The sequence below is a fragment of the Symsagittifera roscoffensis genome, chromosome 2 (assembly GCF_963678635.1).
Source record: "Symsagittifera roscoffensis chromosome 2, txSymRosc1.1, whole genome shotgun sequence".
Classification (NCBI taxonomy): Eukaryota; Metazoa; Xenacoelomorpha; order Acoela; family Convolutidae; genus Symsagittifera; species Symsagittifera roscoffensis.
Genome location: NC_087063.1, coordinates 25,421,101 through 25,436,785, shown reverse-complemented (window position 1 = coordinate 25,436,785; position 15,685 = coordinate 25,421,101). Strand labels below are relative to the sequence as shown.

Here is a 15,685-nt window from a genome sequence, read left to right as displayed (position 1 = left end):
TAGTGTCGTTTTTTCTGTGTGGTGCAATAAAAAGTTCTGAACACAGTCATAGTTGAATCGGTCAATTGAAAAACTGTTTTTGTAGAAAAAGGCAAAGAAACAGAAACAAATCGAGCAAACATTGTAAACCATTTCAACCATTGACCAAATCGAGCAAATATTTATACGCAATTAATGTAATGTTGACATTAATTGTATGAACTTTCTACCAAGTTTCAATGGAACTTTCTATAATTCATTAGTTATGCAATGTCCAACGATCAAGTTATGTAGTATATTTGCTGATATTATATTTATGTATTTCACGTTGATGTAAATCACCTCGGCCCAGTCCACACAAAGATCGGGTGCTATTAATATTAACTTAAATTCACTACTTAATATCATAGTTTTCTTATTAAAACAACCACGCAACAGCTTGACTACAAAGCTATATGACATGGTGACAACGAGTGGAGCTCCCAAGAGCTCAACCACGCAATCCGAAGAATAAACCTGCCAAAATAGCCGAATCTCCAAGAGAACGGATACTCAACAAAAATATCGAGTTTCGAATTGAAACATCTAACGTGTGCGAGTGAAACCGCAATCTAAATGGATGTCTTGCTGCAAAACGAAGTTTTTCTGGCATGAAAGTTTTTCTGGTACCTATGGGGTGATTTGTGTTGTTCTACGTTTAAAACCGAAGACACCCAGCTACGCTTTGACACCGTCAGTAACATCCAAAAAGGTGATATGGCGACACCTCGCGGTGCTAGCTGTAGGGCAGCAAGCCACATATTGCTTGTGGGGAGATCTTACGATGAAACCGAGAGCAATTCTTTTCAACCAGATGGGAAGTTTCTCAAAGGATGGAAAAGTAATGCCGTTGACATTAACAGTATGAACTTTCTACCAACTTTCAATGGAACTTTCTATAATTCATTAGTTATGCAATGTCCAACGGTCAAGTTATGTAATATATTTGCTGATATTATATTTATCTATTTCACGTTGATGTAAATCACTTCGGCCGAGTCCACCCAAAGATCGGGTGCTATTAATATTAACTTACACTCAGTACTTTATATCATAGTTTTCTTATTAAAAACAACCACGCAACAGCTTGACTACAAAGCTAAATGACAATTAACCATTGAGCAAATTGACCATAGTCATATTAGAGGAACGTGATAAAAAAGATTCTGAACAAAAAAATGAACATAGGCATAATCGATAGTCATAGGAAGAAAGGCTACTTGGAAAACAGTAGCCGTAGAAAAACGAAAAAAAAAAAACGTTAACAATATCAAAAAATTCGTAACTTTTTCAAACTTTTTGCAGAAAATTTTGCAACTTTGATTATTTTGATTCGTAAATTGGCGTTAAAAACTCCACAACTAATTTACTCAAGTTATACTAGGTTTTCACGGCTTAAATTAAGCACAATAAGCTATTGTACGCCTGCACGCACCTTATTAGCCTGAAATTAGAAAACAAAAACTTTTTGAAAGCAGTTCGAATTCCGACTGAAAAAGATTTAACATGATATATCACTCGACCCATTCCAACGATTACTTCTGGTACCTGATTAGCGTGGGAAAAAACTAAATTACACCCGAACACAGTTCTTCCACATTTTTCAAATGATCGGAACAACAACAAAAAAACATCCCTTTTGTCCCATAAAAACGGCGAAAAATCAGCAGTAAAAAAGCAAATTATTGCCTCAGCAAAACAACATATAATGAAATTAACCGCGATTTTTTTATTCAGCAACGCGTTGATTTTAGCACTCGCACCATTAAAAAATTTTTAGTTTAATCAGTATCAATTGACAGTTTCGAACTATTATAATTTGAATAAAAATAACCGCCTTTTCAATGCAATTACGTTCCTCTAAAATTGAACTCAGGGTATACATCTTTCATGGCTATTTAAAACACAGATGCCAAGAATGTTTTCGCACCACTTGAATTTACAAATTAACGAGCGCGTAGCAAGTATAGCAAGAAAAACTAATATTGGAAGAAATTTCTGGGCTTTGCGAACAAGGCGACCGAAAATTAACAGAAAAACATTAGCCCAACAATTCGAACTTCTTTCATACCAAAAGAAACGAGGTCCAGGCGGGACTGGAAGCCCAGTCCTTAGGAACCGAAGCCACGCTTTTTGCCAACAGACCAAGTGGGAATGATCCTGGAAGTTATTGAGGTTTTGATAAAAAAAAGCAAGGTCAACTTCTTACGTATTTGTTATACCAATTTTTTTTTACTTGAGACAGTCTAGTTCCCCACCAGAAGCACACTCGCCCCCGCAAGCTAAAAAAACTTGTCAAAACTGCTGTTCCGATCATCGAAAATTGCTATGAGATCATTCGTAGCTAGCGACAATATTCCTCAGATTCTTCGCGGACATCATAAAACCTAGAATGACCGGTAAACTTGCAAAAAAATTTATAATTCAAAAATATCACCGATGAACGCTTTTCTTTTCTTTAGCCTAAGTTGAGCGGGTTCTGCTCATCCGTCTCCAGACTAAGTATTTCGCTACTTCCACTGGTCTTAACCACAGGTCTGCGGGAGTAAAAGAGGAAGGATTTCTAGGGCAGTTAAAAGTATGGCAACTATTGTCGAGTGAAAAGAGACAGTTAGGGCAAAGTTGAGAAAACTTGTTGTCCAAGCGCGCGAACTTACGTGGTTAAAAGCCGACTGTAACAAAACTGAAGTTGGAAAAACTCACAGCGAGTGGTTCTGGGACGGGACTGTTCAGAGGTGTCGATGCTTGGAGGTGGAATACGAATGACTTTTGAGAAATGGTTTTTAGCTAGGAACTTGATTACGAGGTCAGTATGTTTTTCCGAAGTGTTTTGTGGGGGTTGAAAACGAAAGTGGAAACTTCTTCTGAGTCGATAAGATTTAGCGAAGGTTTTGGTCGGTTAAAACGGCGACTGTATCGTATTTAGGAGCACTGAAAAGGAATTGTCAAGTTGACGTGGGTGTGGGACTAAGAGTGAGAAAAATGAGGAGGCATAATCTAAAACAGGGCGAATTACGGTTTTACAAGTTAAAAATAGGTTTTCTTTCGACAGATCAAAAAAGGAACCTGCTGACGCTTTCAGAACTCCTATCCAGCAAACAAACTTGCAGCAAAAATTAAATTTTGAAAACACCACTGATAGGCGCTCCATGAGCGCTAGCGAAACATTACCTAAGAATCTTTGCCTTAATCAGAAAACATCTAGAAAATCGAGGCGTTGTTGAACCAAGACATGGGCCCACCTCTACGCCATCAACCTGGAGGAGCAATCAGGGTTTCAACGCAAAGACAGCACTCTAAATGTCATTGCCTGTGTTGCGCAAAGATCCTTTGACGCGCTGCAGAAACGCAAACGGACCTTGATTGTTAGGATAGACTTCACCGCAGCCTTTGACAAGGTGCGGAGAGGAGGCCTTCTCCGCAACCTCTACCGGTACGCCTCCTCAACCTCTCCTCCTCAGGATCAGAGCTTGGCTTGGCGGCAGGAAGGCCGCTGTCCTCTGAAAAAACGCCATTTCATGAAGATCAACATGGATGCTGGTAAAACCGAGGGCATAGTTTGCTCTCTGGATCCCAGAGAAACTGCTCGCATCGCAAGGCTAGGCCTCCCCTCCACATCTACAGCGTACCGGTCTGCTACACAAAGCACCCGTTCACCCTGGGTTTTACCTTGGACCTCCAGGTCACCTTCTCTGAGCATGACCAGCAGCTACAACAACCTGCAACCTGCGGTAGCTGAGCTGCAAGGTGTGTGGCCTCCTCTCGGCCGACAAGGCTTACGTGCGCCCTTGTTGGATGAACGGCTCAGGAGCAAAAGCGTCGCCCGTGCCATCACCGGTGCCCCGAAGGGATCGCCCACCATCCAGAGAAGGAGAGAAGCCGACATCCACTGTCTGGAGATTGAAGCAGAGGCGGAAGGCACGAACATCTTCTGCAAGATTGACAACCTCCATCCGGACCACACCAACCCGCTCATCAACCCTCAAGGAAGGCCTCGCCTTACATCAAGAGGGGATCGACAGTATCCCGCAGATTGGAGAACAGTTTGCAGCAGGTTAAAAGAAGAGATTGGGAGCCTGCACATGAGGAGCCTGAGTAAGACATCATCTGCGCCAAAGGAACGAGGCCAGAACACTAGACAGATGCATGAGCAACACGCTCGAAAAATCGCATCACAGAAAAATTACAAATGGGAGTTTGACAGCTCCGAAACGAGACGTGAAGAAATAACCCTCCACCAACTAAGACTCAACACGGCACCTTGATTAGGGTAAGTTACCCACCACTTCGGGAGAACTGCCCTTACTGCAATCAGGCCCCCAAAGAAACTGAACATTTCCTCAATCACTGTCAGTTTAGGGAACAAGAAAGACACGAAACTCTGGGCCGTCATCCGGACCTGTTGTGGCTTCAAAACCACCCAAAAAACTATCATTACTAGGCAGAGTAGGGAGAACCTCCCACAATATCAGCGGATGTATCTCAGTAACAACAAAAGCAACAAATAAAATATCGGCAACAAACCAAAAACAAAGATAACAGGTTGCGATTACATTACGATTTTTTCTTCTTGCAGTGCTTCTCACATTTTTGCAGTTCTTCCAACCTATTTCAGTCAAACTTTTGAAAAAAAAACATCTTTTATTAAATAAATATGAAATAATTCACATTTTTGAATTTCTTTTTTCAAATTCGGATTTTTATTGTGCAGGTAATTAATTTTAGTAAATAATGACTGAAATAGCTTTGAAAAACTACAAGAAACAGGTAATAAATTTTCAAATAACTTTGACAATGCAGTGATAAAATACGTTAAAAGCTGTACTTGGAAGGTCAGTCTTTCAATATTTTTCTAATTTCATATGAAAATGAAAAAATATTCGTCCTCTTTTTCTCGACAGACAAAATTTTGGAATTTTTATCCGAATCACAATCAATAGGTCTTTAACATTATACCACACTTGAACCTGTCTTTTTCCAGCATTTGGAGCAAATCTTAAACATTTTCCACAGAGGCGAGAGCACTTGCGAGAATACGACAAAAAGCAGCTCTATAAAGTGCAAAAATTCGGTTACCTCTGAGATTCAAACCTGCCACCGAGACATTAAGAGACTCACACACTAACCACTCAGCCACGGAAGCTTAAGCAGAGAACAGATGCAATGCAATTTCCAATGCTACATTGAAATTTTCTAATAAGTAAACACTTATATTTGCGAATTATGTTAGAAAAAAAGAAGGTTCGTAATAATAGACTACGCTGATCGCAAAAACACGCTAAGCTGATCGCATGTGTAAAAACAAAAACATGATTCCTTTTTCAAGTACATGATTTTGTATTACTAAAACTGCTGGTCACAAATTTACTTTGGTTCTGAGGGTTCTATGCTATATGACGTCACACTTTATGTAAGTATTGCTGAATTTGATCCTTGAAAACAAAATTACACACAAAAATATTAAATAAACATTTTCGAAAAAAACAAATCTAACAAATCCAATAACTTAAAATAATATTGGTCAAGTTTCAGTAAAAAGCAGCCCAGCCAAGGAACATTCTGCACAAGTTTTCATCGCTAATCGCTTCTGAAATCAGACTTTCTATTTGACCTTCAACTGATAACGGTAAGCTTCGGTAGTCCTTAGTACCTCTAACTCGGATTTTTCCTTGCAGTCGCTCGCCAATTCTGTTTATCATTTCTTGAGCTTTTGGGTTCACCTCAGAAATCATGCTTGCCGAATAGACTTCGGCGTTCTTATTTGATCCCGAACTCGAGCTTCTGTCTTTTCCACGTTGCTTCTTGTCAAATTCTGTAATTGGGTCATGTAAAAAAGGCCGCAAGATGCTCAACAAGGCGTCGTACTTCTCTCGGAACAGACGAAGAGTAACTTCACAGGACTGTCTGAAGAAGCCCTCGTGTTTCAGGGGTCCCATCGCGCTAAGCATGTTGTGAGTGAGTCTGAATGGCACCACTTCCGGGAATTCCAGCTCCTCCCCTTTATTAAAGAGGCAGTTGAAGTCTACGTGTACACAATCTCCGTTGAAAGCATCAAACAAGATATTCTCTCCATGGCGATCGCCTGGAAATCATAAGCCAAGGTTTTGAATTAGCTTGAAAAAATATGTTTTCAAACTTTGTGCTCAACCCCAAAGAAACTTAAAGATTCACATTGAAAAGGGTTAACAAAAAACATACGCCAATTAAATTTTTATTATTCCACACAGATGCGAAGCAGAGCTTCACACAACTTGCGATACAATCGGGAAAAGAAAACAATATCAAAAAAGGCGAAAAATTTGCAACTGCCGAAAAACTAGTTGCATAAGAATCAATAAAGCTAGTTTAAAAAACAGAACAAAAGAACCTTACATTAGCATCGAAAAGTTACCAAGCGGTAAAAAAAGCCAGAAGTACCTGCGCAGAAACCGTTTCAGCCGGAAAAAAAAAACATAAAAACTAATAAAAACTCCCCCTCACAACACCCACACACGAACAATTTCTTCGGTCAATGTTTTAACTGACATCACTGCTCGTTTGCAATACACTTACTATCACAAAAGCAATGAGATGAAATCAACAAAACATTGCCCTGAATTCCCATAGAGACCCTGCAGAGCTTTCAATCTTTAGTAATAGTGTTACTGGACAAAAATTCGAACTAAGATGACTGCTTCAATACTGACCTAGACCCCATATATATCCAACAATAGACATTACAGCTGCCGTCCTGCAAAAAGCCAGTCTGGCCAGAAACCAAGCTGTGGGATCCGTGAACGTACGAGTGAACCAGTCCCGCAACACCGGCGGACTGTGCTTCGGAATCAACGTGTTACGGTAAAGATTCAAGAATACTTCTGAGGCTGCGTTTCTCGCAGGCTGCAGTGACTTGATTTCCCTCGGAGTAAGTCCCTTGTTTCTTTCTTTGTAAATTCGATAACAAATCGGCCTAAAAGCCTGTGTGTTTTTAATCCACTCGACTAAACCGTTTTCCTTATCCAAGGCTATAACTGCATACGTTCGAATATGCAACTGTCTCTTACGCGCTTCTGCGTCTCTTAGCAGAAATTGATTTATAATCACGTTGCATTCTAACACTCTATAATCTTTTCTCAAATCGTCTTTCGGCTTAGCCATCATCGGATATGTGTTGCCATCCGATCCAATCACTACGAATTTTTTCGGTCTTTGCATTGACATAAGAATGTCTACTCTATCTTCGAAACTGTGGATGAAAACTCTATCGTTTCGAAAAGGTTGAAAATTATCCTGCTTCGATTCGGGTATAGAAGCTGTTAATGAATCCATTCTTGGTATTATGATTTCCGAGAACTCGCTACTAATGAGCAGTTTATGTAGTTTTGAGCAAGTTGTTTTCAGTGAAAAGTACATATCAGGAGGTGCGGCATTTGAGTTCTTCTCGCAGAGCTCTTTCAAGTGGTTAGTAAGGGCAGTCGACGCTTGGAACAATTTAGCAAAAGAAGCTTGGCGTTTTGCTTCTTCAAAAATCTGAGCACATCTTTCCGATCGCATTGCTACCGAAGAGTTTCGAACAGCAACACTCAGCCACAGAGCTTGTTGTGGGTATTCACGGATTAACATGACCAACACTTTTTTCAACACCTCAAACACTGACTCAACGGGGTGACAAATTCTCGAAATTAGCTGACTAAAAGCGGTGAACAGCTGGTAAGGCGCAATGCTACCTTCATGAATTACTTTTAACATAGCAGAATTTATAGTATCAATGTTTGCCTTGAGAAGTTTTACTCTGGTGACCTTCTCGGATCCCTGGGAAGCCGATTTCTCCAAGTCTTGCATCACAGTATGCAGTTTAGAACCTTGGTCCAGCCATATCGACAAGAGTCTCGGAAGTGCTTGGAAAATATATTTGTTTCCATAAGTCAAGGAATTGACATAAAACTGGTGGATCTTTGGGAGAACTTGGTCTTGATGATGTCCTACTTTAGCTGAGCTCTGTTCTAAAACTTGCTCATAGTAAGACCCCAAGCAGTAAAAAGAGTCATCTTGTTGCGGCCAAATATCAATGCTGTTTTTGTAGACAGTGATGATACTATTACTGTCAACTGATCTCGTCTCTTCCATGAATTTGCCAATTTGGAGATAAATTCTAGCAATCAGCTTTCGATCAATTTCGTCAGCAACTTTTTTGGCTGATGTTACCTTCAAGTTTTGGTTGTCCAAGAATTTTTGCAACATCATCAGACCTTCATAATGGTTCCCTTTGCTCTTCAAGAGCAACGAATGTTCTAGAATGTTCTCGACGTTGGATCCATACTCCGAAAGCGAGTTTTCAAGACCCTTCAGAGCAGTGTCGAAATATCCAATTGCTCTGGCTGCTTTACTGGTTTCTAACCAAGAACTCCGACTCCTCGCGTCTAAGATTTGCAGAAGTTTGTCAGCATTTTGCTCCGTTTTCTCGATTGAGACCTTGATGATGTTCAACAGACATCTGTACAGTTGTCTTTCCGGTTCCAAAATTGAAAAGCTGGGTTGCAAAATGTTCAACCTAGATTCCAAATGATCACATGTTTTTAATATTTGAATTGAGTCCAAATTATCAGTGGATTGATTTTTCAGCAACTGGGAGACGATTTCGACACTGGAAATCATTTGGAGTTTCGCAACTGATTCATACGCTCTCAAGTATGCATTTGAAAAATCCATAGTTGCTGCTGTTACGCTATTAATTTGAGTTTTTCTAGCATCTTTTAAGCTTGAGTCTAACTTCGACCAGTTTTTCGCCGATAATGACAAAATGCAGCTGCTAAAATCTACTTGAAAATCATTTTTGCAGACGTTTCTAGATTCATCAGTCAACGCCTGATTGTGATTGGCTAGAAGTTGAGTCAATTTTGACCAATCAGAGAGCTGCCAGCAGGCCTCCATGCAAATCGGCTCTATAGACGATCTTGAGCTATCGTTTTCAGACAGGTAACCCCAGGCATGATATTTTGCAGAATCTGCCTGACCAATAGCCAAAAAACAGCCTAAATACTCTTTTATCAAGGCCACTGAAGCTGGATTCTGTGAAATAGCCGTTGAACAACAAACTAGCGCTTCATTCATGCGGTTTTGGCTTTTATAATTCAAAATTTTCTCGATGGAGTTCAATTTCCTTTTGCGAATTGCGTTCACCCCTTTAACACCGTCAGGCTCGTTTAGTTCCAAGAAACATTTCTGCATAAGGCTCAATTCCGAATCGGGATCATCAAGTTTGCTCAAATGATCTTCAGTGTAAAACAAGGCGCGAGCATAGGCTTTGCACGCAAACGCTGCTTTCGAAATTGTGTTTGACATTATATGAGAGAGAAATTCTTTCATCATATCACATTTCACCAAAACTGTGCTTTTTTCATTAGAAGAGTCAACCCGTTTCGCATTTTCCCATAATTTTTCGCTCCGCAAGCTTGCTTCATAATTAGAAATTGTTTCCAATGTAAGAAAAACGGTTTGACAGCACACTTTCGCAAACGGTCGGCACTTCGAGGAACAACAATCACGCATCACCTTCAGAAACTCCTGAATGACCAAAGACTTGCAAGTATCATTGTTCTCGTAAATTAGTTGAATCACAATTACTGGTAACAGAAAAACTGCCACGTCAACATTGTAATTAAAGACGGCGTCACAGGCTGTAAAAATGGCAAAAGACTTCGGGTCAGAAACAAAACTGGCTAAATACTTTACCAACTTACAAATCCACTGTTTGTAGCTGGTAACATTTTCATCCATGTAGAACCTCACTGCCTCCGAACTAGTCAACAACGATCTGCAGTTATAGGAATATTTGGACCTCAGGTAAGGCGAGAGAAACGCTTGGGTTTCTTGGTCAAACTTGCTCCATAGTTTTTGACCTGTGTATGAACTCAAGTTTGGATTACACTCGAAAACTTTGAGCAGCTCTTGAATCGAGTAAGCGCAGCAATCTACCATGCGCGGTTCGCTATTGCACGACGACGACAAGCTATGGGCCAAAATCGTCAAAAGTCGAAACTTGAAATCGAGTGTTTCGGTTGAGCATTCAGTTTTGAAACCAGTTTTGGATGCCAGAAACCTCAGATCCACTACTTTCGAGGCATCAATTGCTCCAATAAACCCCAATATTTGTGACACCAACAATTGTACCTCTAGATCATCGACATTGAATTGCAAGATTAGAATGCGAATAAACTCTACCAACTCTCGACCTTCATGAAGAGTTTCAACATCTACGAAAAACTGTCCGACTTCAGGATTCATTTGCAACACAGTCAGAAAGTTTTGCAGAACAAAATATTTTGTTTCAACTGTCTCTTCCTTCAACCCTTTAACCACTGTTTCCAGGTGAGCTACGACCTCGTCAATTTTTGACACACTTTTCAAAAACCTCTCATTTTGAGTGTTGTCTTGACGATAAGGCAAAAAATAAAAAGAGGTTAAATCGTCCTGAAAAGATAGCTTAAGTTTATTTATTAACTCCAACGATGCTAAGCTCTGAATACTTTTAACATCATAAGCTATTTGCGGTGCCAATGATTGTAAATTGGGTTGGTACAATTTGGCAATAAATTTCTCGTACGCCTCGATTAAGACTTTCTCGAAGTTGTCCAATTTCAACTTGGGGATTAATCTCAAGACATCTAGAAGCTTTTTGTCATTCAACGAAACTGTATCTTGACTGACGACTTCGATAATTTTAACGGTGCTTTTCAGTCGTCGCACTTTCGCCGCCTTTCCCGCAGAACCCGAAAGCAACACGCTTTTGAAATTTGTCATTACCGCTAGCAGACGGAAACTTAAATAAAGTTTACTAATTTCAAAATTGTCCTCTTTAATAGATCGTTTTTTAAACGAGTCTTGAAAATTGTAATCAATTTCGGCTAAATATGGCAAACCGAAATTCAAAACTCGTTCTTCGAAGTCATGAACAAAACTTGCCAAAGAAAAACTAATCGGAACAATCTTCGATAGTAAAAAACCGTTCCAGTTTTCACAAACTTTCGGGAAGTTAGAGTCGAAGTAACTTTTCGGTTCATCTACTCCTCGGCTAAGAAGAGACGCTACTATTTGAACCAAAAAACCGCTAATGAAGTCATCCACGTTTTCTTTCATCAACTGACTTCCAATTTCTTTGCAGTAAATTTGTGCAAGCTTCCCGTTTAGCAGAAATAAACTTGACAGAATCAGCGGTGAGATATCTCGCACAATCGTTGGGGAAGGCTCGATTGTAAACGCTTGACATAAGAAAACAAGTTGCTCCACAAACTCTAGGTGAAGGTTTTCAATGTTTGGGATATCGCTTCCTGGACTGTTGTTGTTTACCGAAGATTTTTTGCAAAAAGCTTCGAACTTTAAACCGACTATGGCTGACCAAGTATCGCAGACTATTTCCTTGAATTGCGTAAAGGCATCGCTTAAACTGAAATTTTCTGGATTCGAGCAGGAAATTTTCAGCGATTCACAAGAAATATTTCGAATTTCTTCGTTGTTCGAGAAAAGGTACCCTATCAGATTTTTGAACCCGAAGCTTACAAAGTTTTGAATCTCGACGCGTTCTGATTTCTGGTCAATTCTTTCGAGGATTGATCCATATAATTTTGCTTTGCTAATATGGAAATCGCAAACGTTCTCTGCATTTTCCGGAGTTGATTCTTGGAAAAATTTAATCAAATCGCCCCAAAATTTTTCCGAATGTCGAATTTGATTGCACTCATACTGTATCATTAAATTCAGTGCCTTCAAAGCGGAGTCATTTGCGGTCTTCGAGCGAAATAAGTCTGACAGAAAGCATGGTAAGAGATCTTCAAAGTTTGGAGAAATTGGTATTACTTCGAGCAAAAAACTTAACATGTCATCATTCGAACAATTTTCGCTTCGTTTCAACTTGTTCAATAACGGAAGTATAAAACTTTGCCAAATGGTATCATCACAAGATTTAATATCTAAATTGAAGTTTATAGCCGGCTTGATAAAAATTCGCAATTGAATCAAAAATGGATCAATATCTAGAAAATATGTTTCTTCGCTGTATTTTGCGGTTAAATTGTAGTACGTCAAGGCGTAAACTAGTTGCTTCAAATGATTCAAAGCCGAAGAAGAGGTTTCTAAATTCAAAAATTGCGTTATGAGAATTCTTTCAGCAATCTTAGCTTCACTTTTCATAAGCACCCATATAATGGGTGGTATACTCGACATGAGAACATTTTTCGAGGACGAAATTTGAAAAAGATTTTTCAAATTCACCAGCAAACATGCAGAAACAGTCTTGGTGCCAAAGTGCTGAAACATAAGTGATGTAATTGCCCCAGATAAATCAATCAATTTTTGGCAATTCTCTATATCAGTCGAAGAAACTAACTCTTTTGCTCGAGTATAAACGGATATGTGCTTTTTCTGCTTTTTAAAGACTTCTAGTTCTTTCCAATCTAGCTTCAAATCGAACCAAGGAAAAGCTAGGGATGATATCCAAGCTACGTCCAGCAACAAATTCTCCTCTAGTTTAAGAGAAAAAGTCAAAAGTAAAAACCTCTGCAAAACCTCCAGGCCACAAGTCAGTTCTTGGATCGTCAAATTAGACTTGAAGACTAACTTTTTGACAACTGAGGCACAGTCGAAAAGCAGTTCAGCTGATAAAACTTCAAGATAAGTTGAAGATTTGAGTCCCAAAAAGGCAATTGTATGAAGTATTGTACGAACTGTTCGTAATAAAGATACACAATCCGAATCATTTGAACTTGTTGAGTTAAACTTTAGGTCGATTTGCATCAAAGTATCTTCAAGAATTTCTTTCATTGAAATAACGGTCGAATTACTTGAATTTTCACGCTTAAATTTCAAAAAAGTGTAAACGATTGCAATAAACTGAGATTTACTTGATTCAAATAATGATTGTGCTATCTTAGAATCACTTTTTTGCTCGAACTTAGCAACGCTAGTCACTACATTGTGAAATTCAATTCTTTTGATTTGGATTTTCAACTGCAATTCTGCTTTCAAGGCCTCAGTGCCATATGTAAAATTATCAATTTCAGAGTCAAACTTTTGAAAATAAACTATCGTAAGCAATTCATTCAACATATCACCAATGCGATTGAAAATAAGTGAAAATTCTTCACTTTGACCTAATGCTTTTTGAACGATACTGATGGCGAGCTCGTCAAATTGCTTTGTTTCTGAAGGCAAGGAATTGCTTTCAAAAAATTTTGAAGCTAAGGAAACCAAACATTTCATGAGATTTCTCACAGGTGGGTAATTTGATTGGGCCAGGAAAATTCCAAATTGAGCGATGTCGGAAATAAATGATAGCAACTTGTTTTGGGATATCAACTTAATCTGCTTAAAATTTTCAACAAACTGGACCAAATTTTCGATGATTACTTCTTTCGTTTCATCATTTGAATTGAATAGACAATTACGAAATAAATCAAGCAATTTTTCAATCCTGCTAGGCAAGAGTTCGACATTTGATCGCCACACGAGCGTCAGAATTTGGAATGAAAATTTCAGAAAATTGTCGAGGCAAATCTGAAATTGAACATTTACTTTGCATCCCACAAACTCGTCGCTACAGTCAAAAGATTTAAATTCTATTTCATAATCCAGACTGTTCCGAATACCATTCCACGTATTGAACAATGGAAACGCCGACGAAACTTCTTGGCAGAATCTTAAAATTTCTTCTACAACTTCTGCGAGCAAAGTTTCATCTCGATTTGCTAAAGAGCCCAAACATTTTTCGCATATTTTCACACATTTAGGATACAAGATTTCAGCAAGCAAAGGTTCAGAAACAATGTTATAACAGCAAAAGAAGAAATATTTTAGGGTAGCTAAGGATTCGTCTCGCTTTAGATCGAGTTTCGGTTTTTTGGATCTTGGCGTTGACAGTTCTTCAACTTCTGTCGCTTGAAAAGGGTCTGTATTTTGTTCATTTTTGGAAGTGAAGCTCGAAGTAAAAACTTGATTATATTCGGATACTACGACTTCAATCAATTCCAAAATGGACTCGGCGTCTGATAAGTTCAAGTATATGTGTCCATTATTCTGCAGATGTTCCGTAATCGTGTCTCTGAAATGCAGTCTAACTTCTTTACAAATTGATTCAAACGCTTCATCGGTGTCTTGAGAGTCAGGCGGCAATTCTGATTGGCTGATATAATTTTTGAATTTATGCAGTGATTGGAACAGAAGTTCGGCTGATGACATCGACGATGACGTCATAACATTGGCAAGGCACTAGGGAAGTAATATAACTACATATCTACTACGTTAAATCATTTTTCTGATCTAAAATAACAAAAACCACATTTCGTTGATTATGTAATGACCAGCGTTAGGCAACAGTTGCATAGAGTGGGTTGTTTTTTCCCGAATGATTGTAGATATCTCAAAACTACTCATAAGGGGATTACATGTAGAATCATAATTAAGCGCTTTCAGTCGCTATTCGCATTCCAAAAAAAAATCAGTGTCCACCTACGACACAACACAAACATAACAGGGCAAAATAGCCGACAGAAAATAAGACGACTTCCACTAAGCCGAAATAAATCGTTTAAAAACTATAACCAGTGCTTGTCTCGATTTGACTAGTATACAGTTCAATATCAGAAAAAATGCCAAGAATTCCAATTTAATGTTAAACTAGGATCGGAGTAAAAATCTCGAAGCGGTGACAAAAAGCCTAAACTACTTGAGCAGACACCGCTGAGCTGAGAAAAAAATGGTTTCATAAAAACTCAAACAATTTTCAAGTCCCCCATCAAAAAATCACACGCATAAGAAAATGTTTTCACCTATTAAACGCAGTGATAGGATGCCATTAAGTTGATATAACAGAAACCGTCTAAGTAGAATAAAGAAAAACGAACAAAAAACTAAAATAAAACTAACCTGAACTGATAAATTTACAAGCAAAGTATACAATGCCGACATGCTCAAAAACTGTCTGTTCGTAGACTAAATACAGGCTCAGAATTTTCAATTGAGAAAATGATTCAGTGAATTGGTGAGACAATTTGTTTACCTGGGAAAAATTCATTTCGCTTTAATAACGTTTGCTATCTGCTATTTGACCAAAATCTCTGATCACCCTATTTTCATTTCGCTTGAATCAAAAATTTTTGAATCAAAACCTTTTTGCAACTTTTTGAATCAAAACCTTTTTGCATCAAAATATGGCCGCAAAACTTTGTGCTACCTGCAGAGCAAACGGGTTCACTTTTTTCTAAGTACTCCTTCAAATTCTAACGAGTAAATAAAACGAAACTAGAAAATCTATCAGAAAATGCGCGTTGATAACAGATCTATAATATAAAATCAATGGCAAAGCCAATATACAGGTTGGAAAAGAGCCAATAGGCGCAAGGAAACGAAAAAACACGGTGCAATTTTTATTGATAACTTCAATTTCCTAAAATTAAATCTGAAATCCAATTGTCCTTAACCCTTAACACTATGTGAATTTCAAAAAAAAATGTATAACTGACGCTTCGTTGGTAAAATAATTCAATTTGCGAAAACAGGATCAATAAGGAAAGTTTCTCTTCCGCTGAGAAATCTGAAAAATAAAATCCTCTTTCATAATTAGAAGTCGATCACGTTTTTCGTGGCCTTTACATTTTGCTGTTCCATAGTGGAGTTTGCCTTGCTTTTAACATAAGAA

The 15,685-nt window shown here is 38.5% G+C and overlaps 2 protein-coding genes across 2 annotated transcripts in view; both read right to left on the bottom strand.

The window, feature by feature from the left end:
• The window catches only part of LOC134840456 (proteasome subunit beta type-7-like), a 287,503-nt gene that overhangs the window by 228,480 nt on the left and 43,338 nt on the right, over positions 1–15,685 (bottom strand). The window lies entirely within an intron of this gene.
• LOC134838967 (serine/threonine-protein kinase ATR-like) lies at positions 5,457–14,304 on the bottom strand. The gene is made up of 2 exons (XM_063854339.1): positions 6,705–14,304; positions 5,457–6,100 (listed from the first exon to the last, which is right to left on the bottom strand). The coding sequence occupies exons 1-2, from the start codon at positions 14,239–14,241 to the stop codon at positions 5,547–5,549; spliced, it is 8,091 nt and encodes a 2,696-aa protein (XP_063710409.1). The 5' UTR covers positions 14,242–14,304; the 3' UTR covers positions 5,457–5,546.

Excerpts from the sequence above, each read along its gene's own strand:
- LOC134838967 (XM_063854339.1), bottom strand. The coding sequence starts at position 14,241 with ATGACGTCATCGTCGATGTCATCAGCCGAACTTCTGTTCCAATCACTG. Across the intron at positions 6,101-6,704 it reads TGGATATATATGGGGTCTAG|GCGATCGCCATGGAGAGAAT; the intron begins GTCAGTATTGAA and ends TATGATTTCCAG.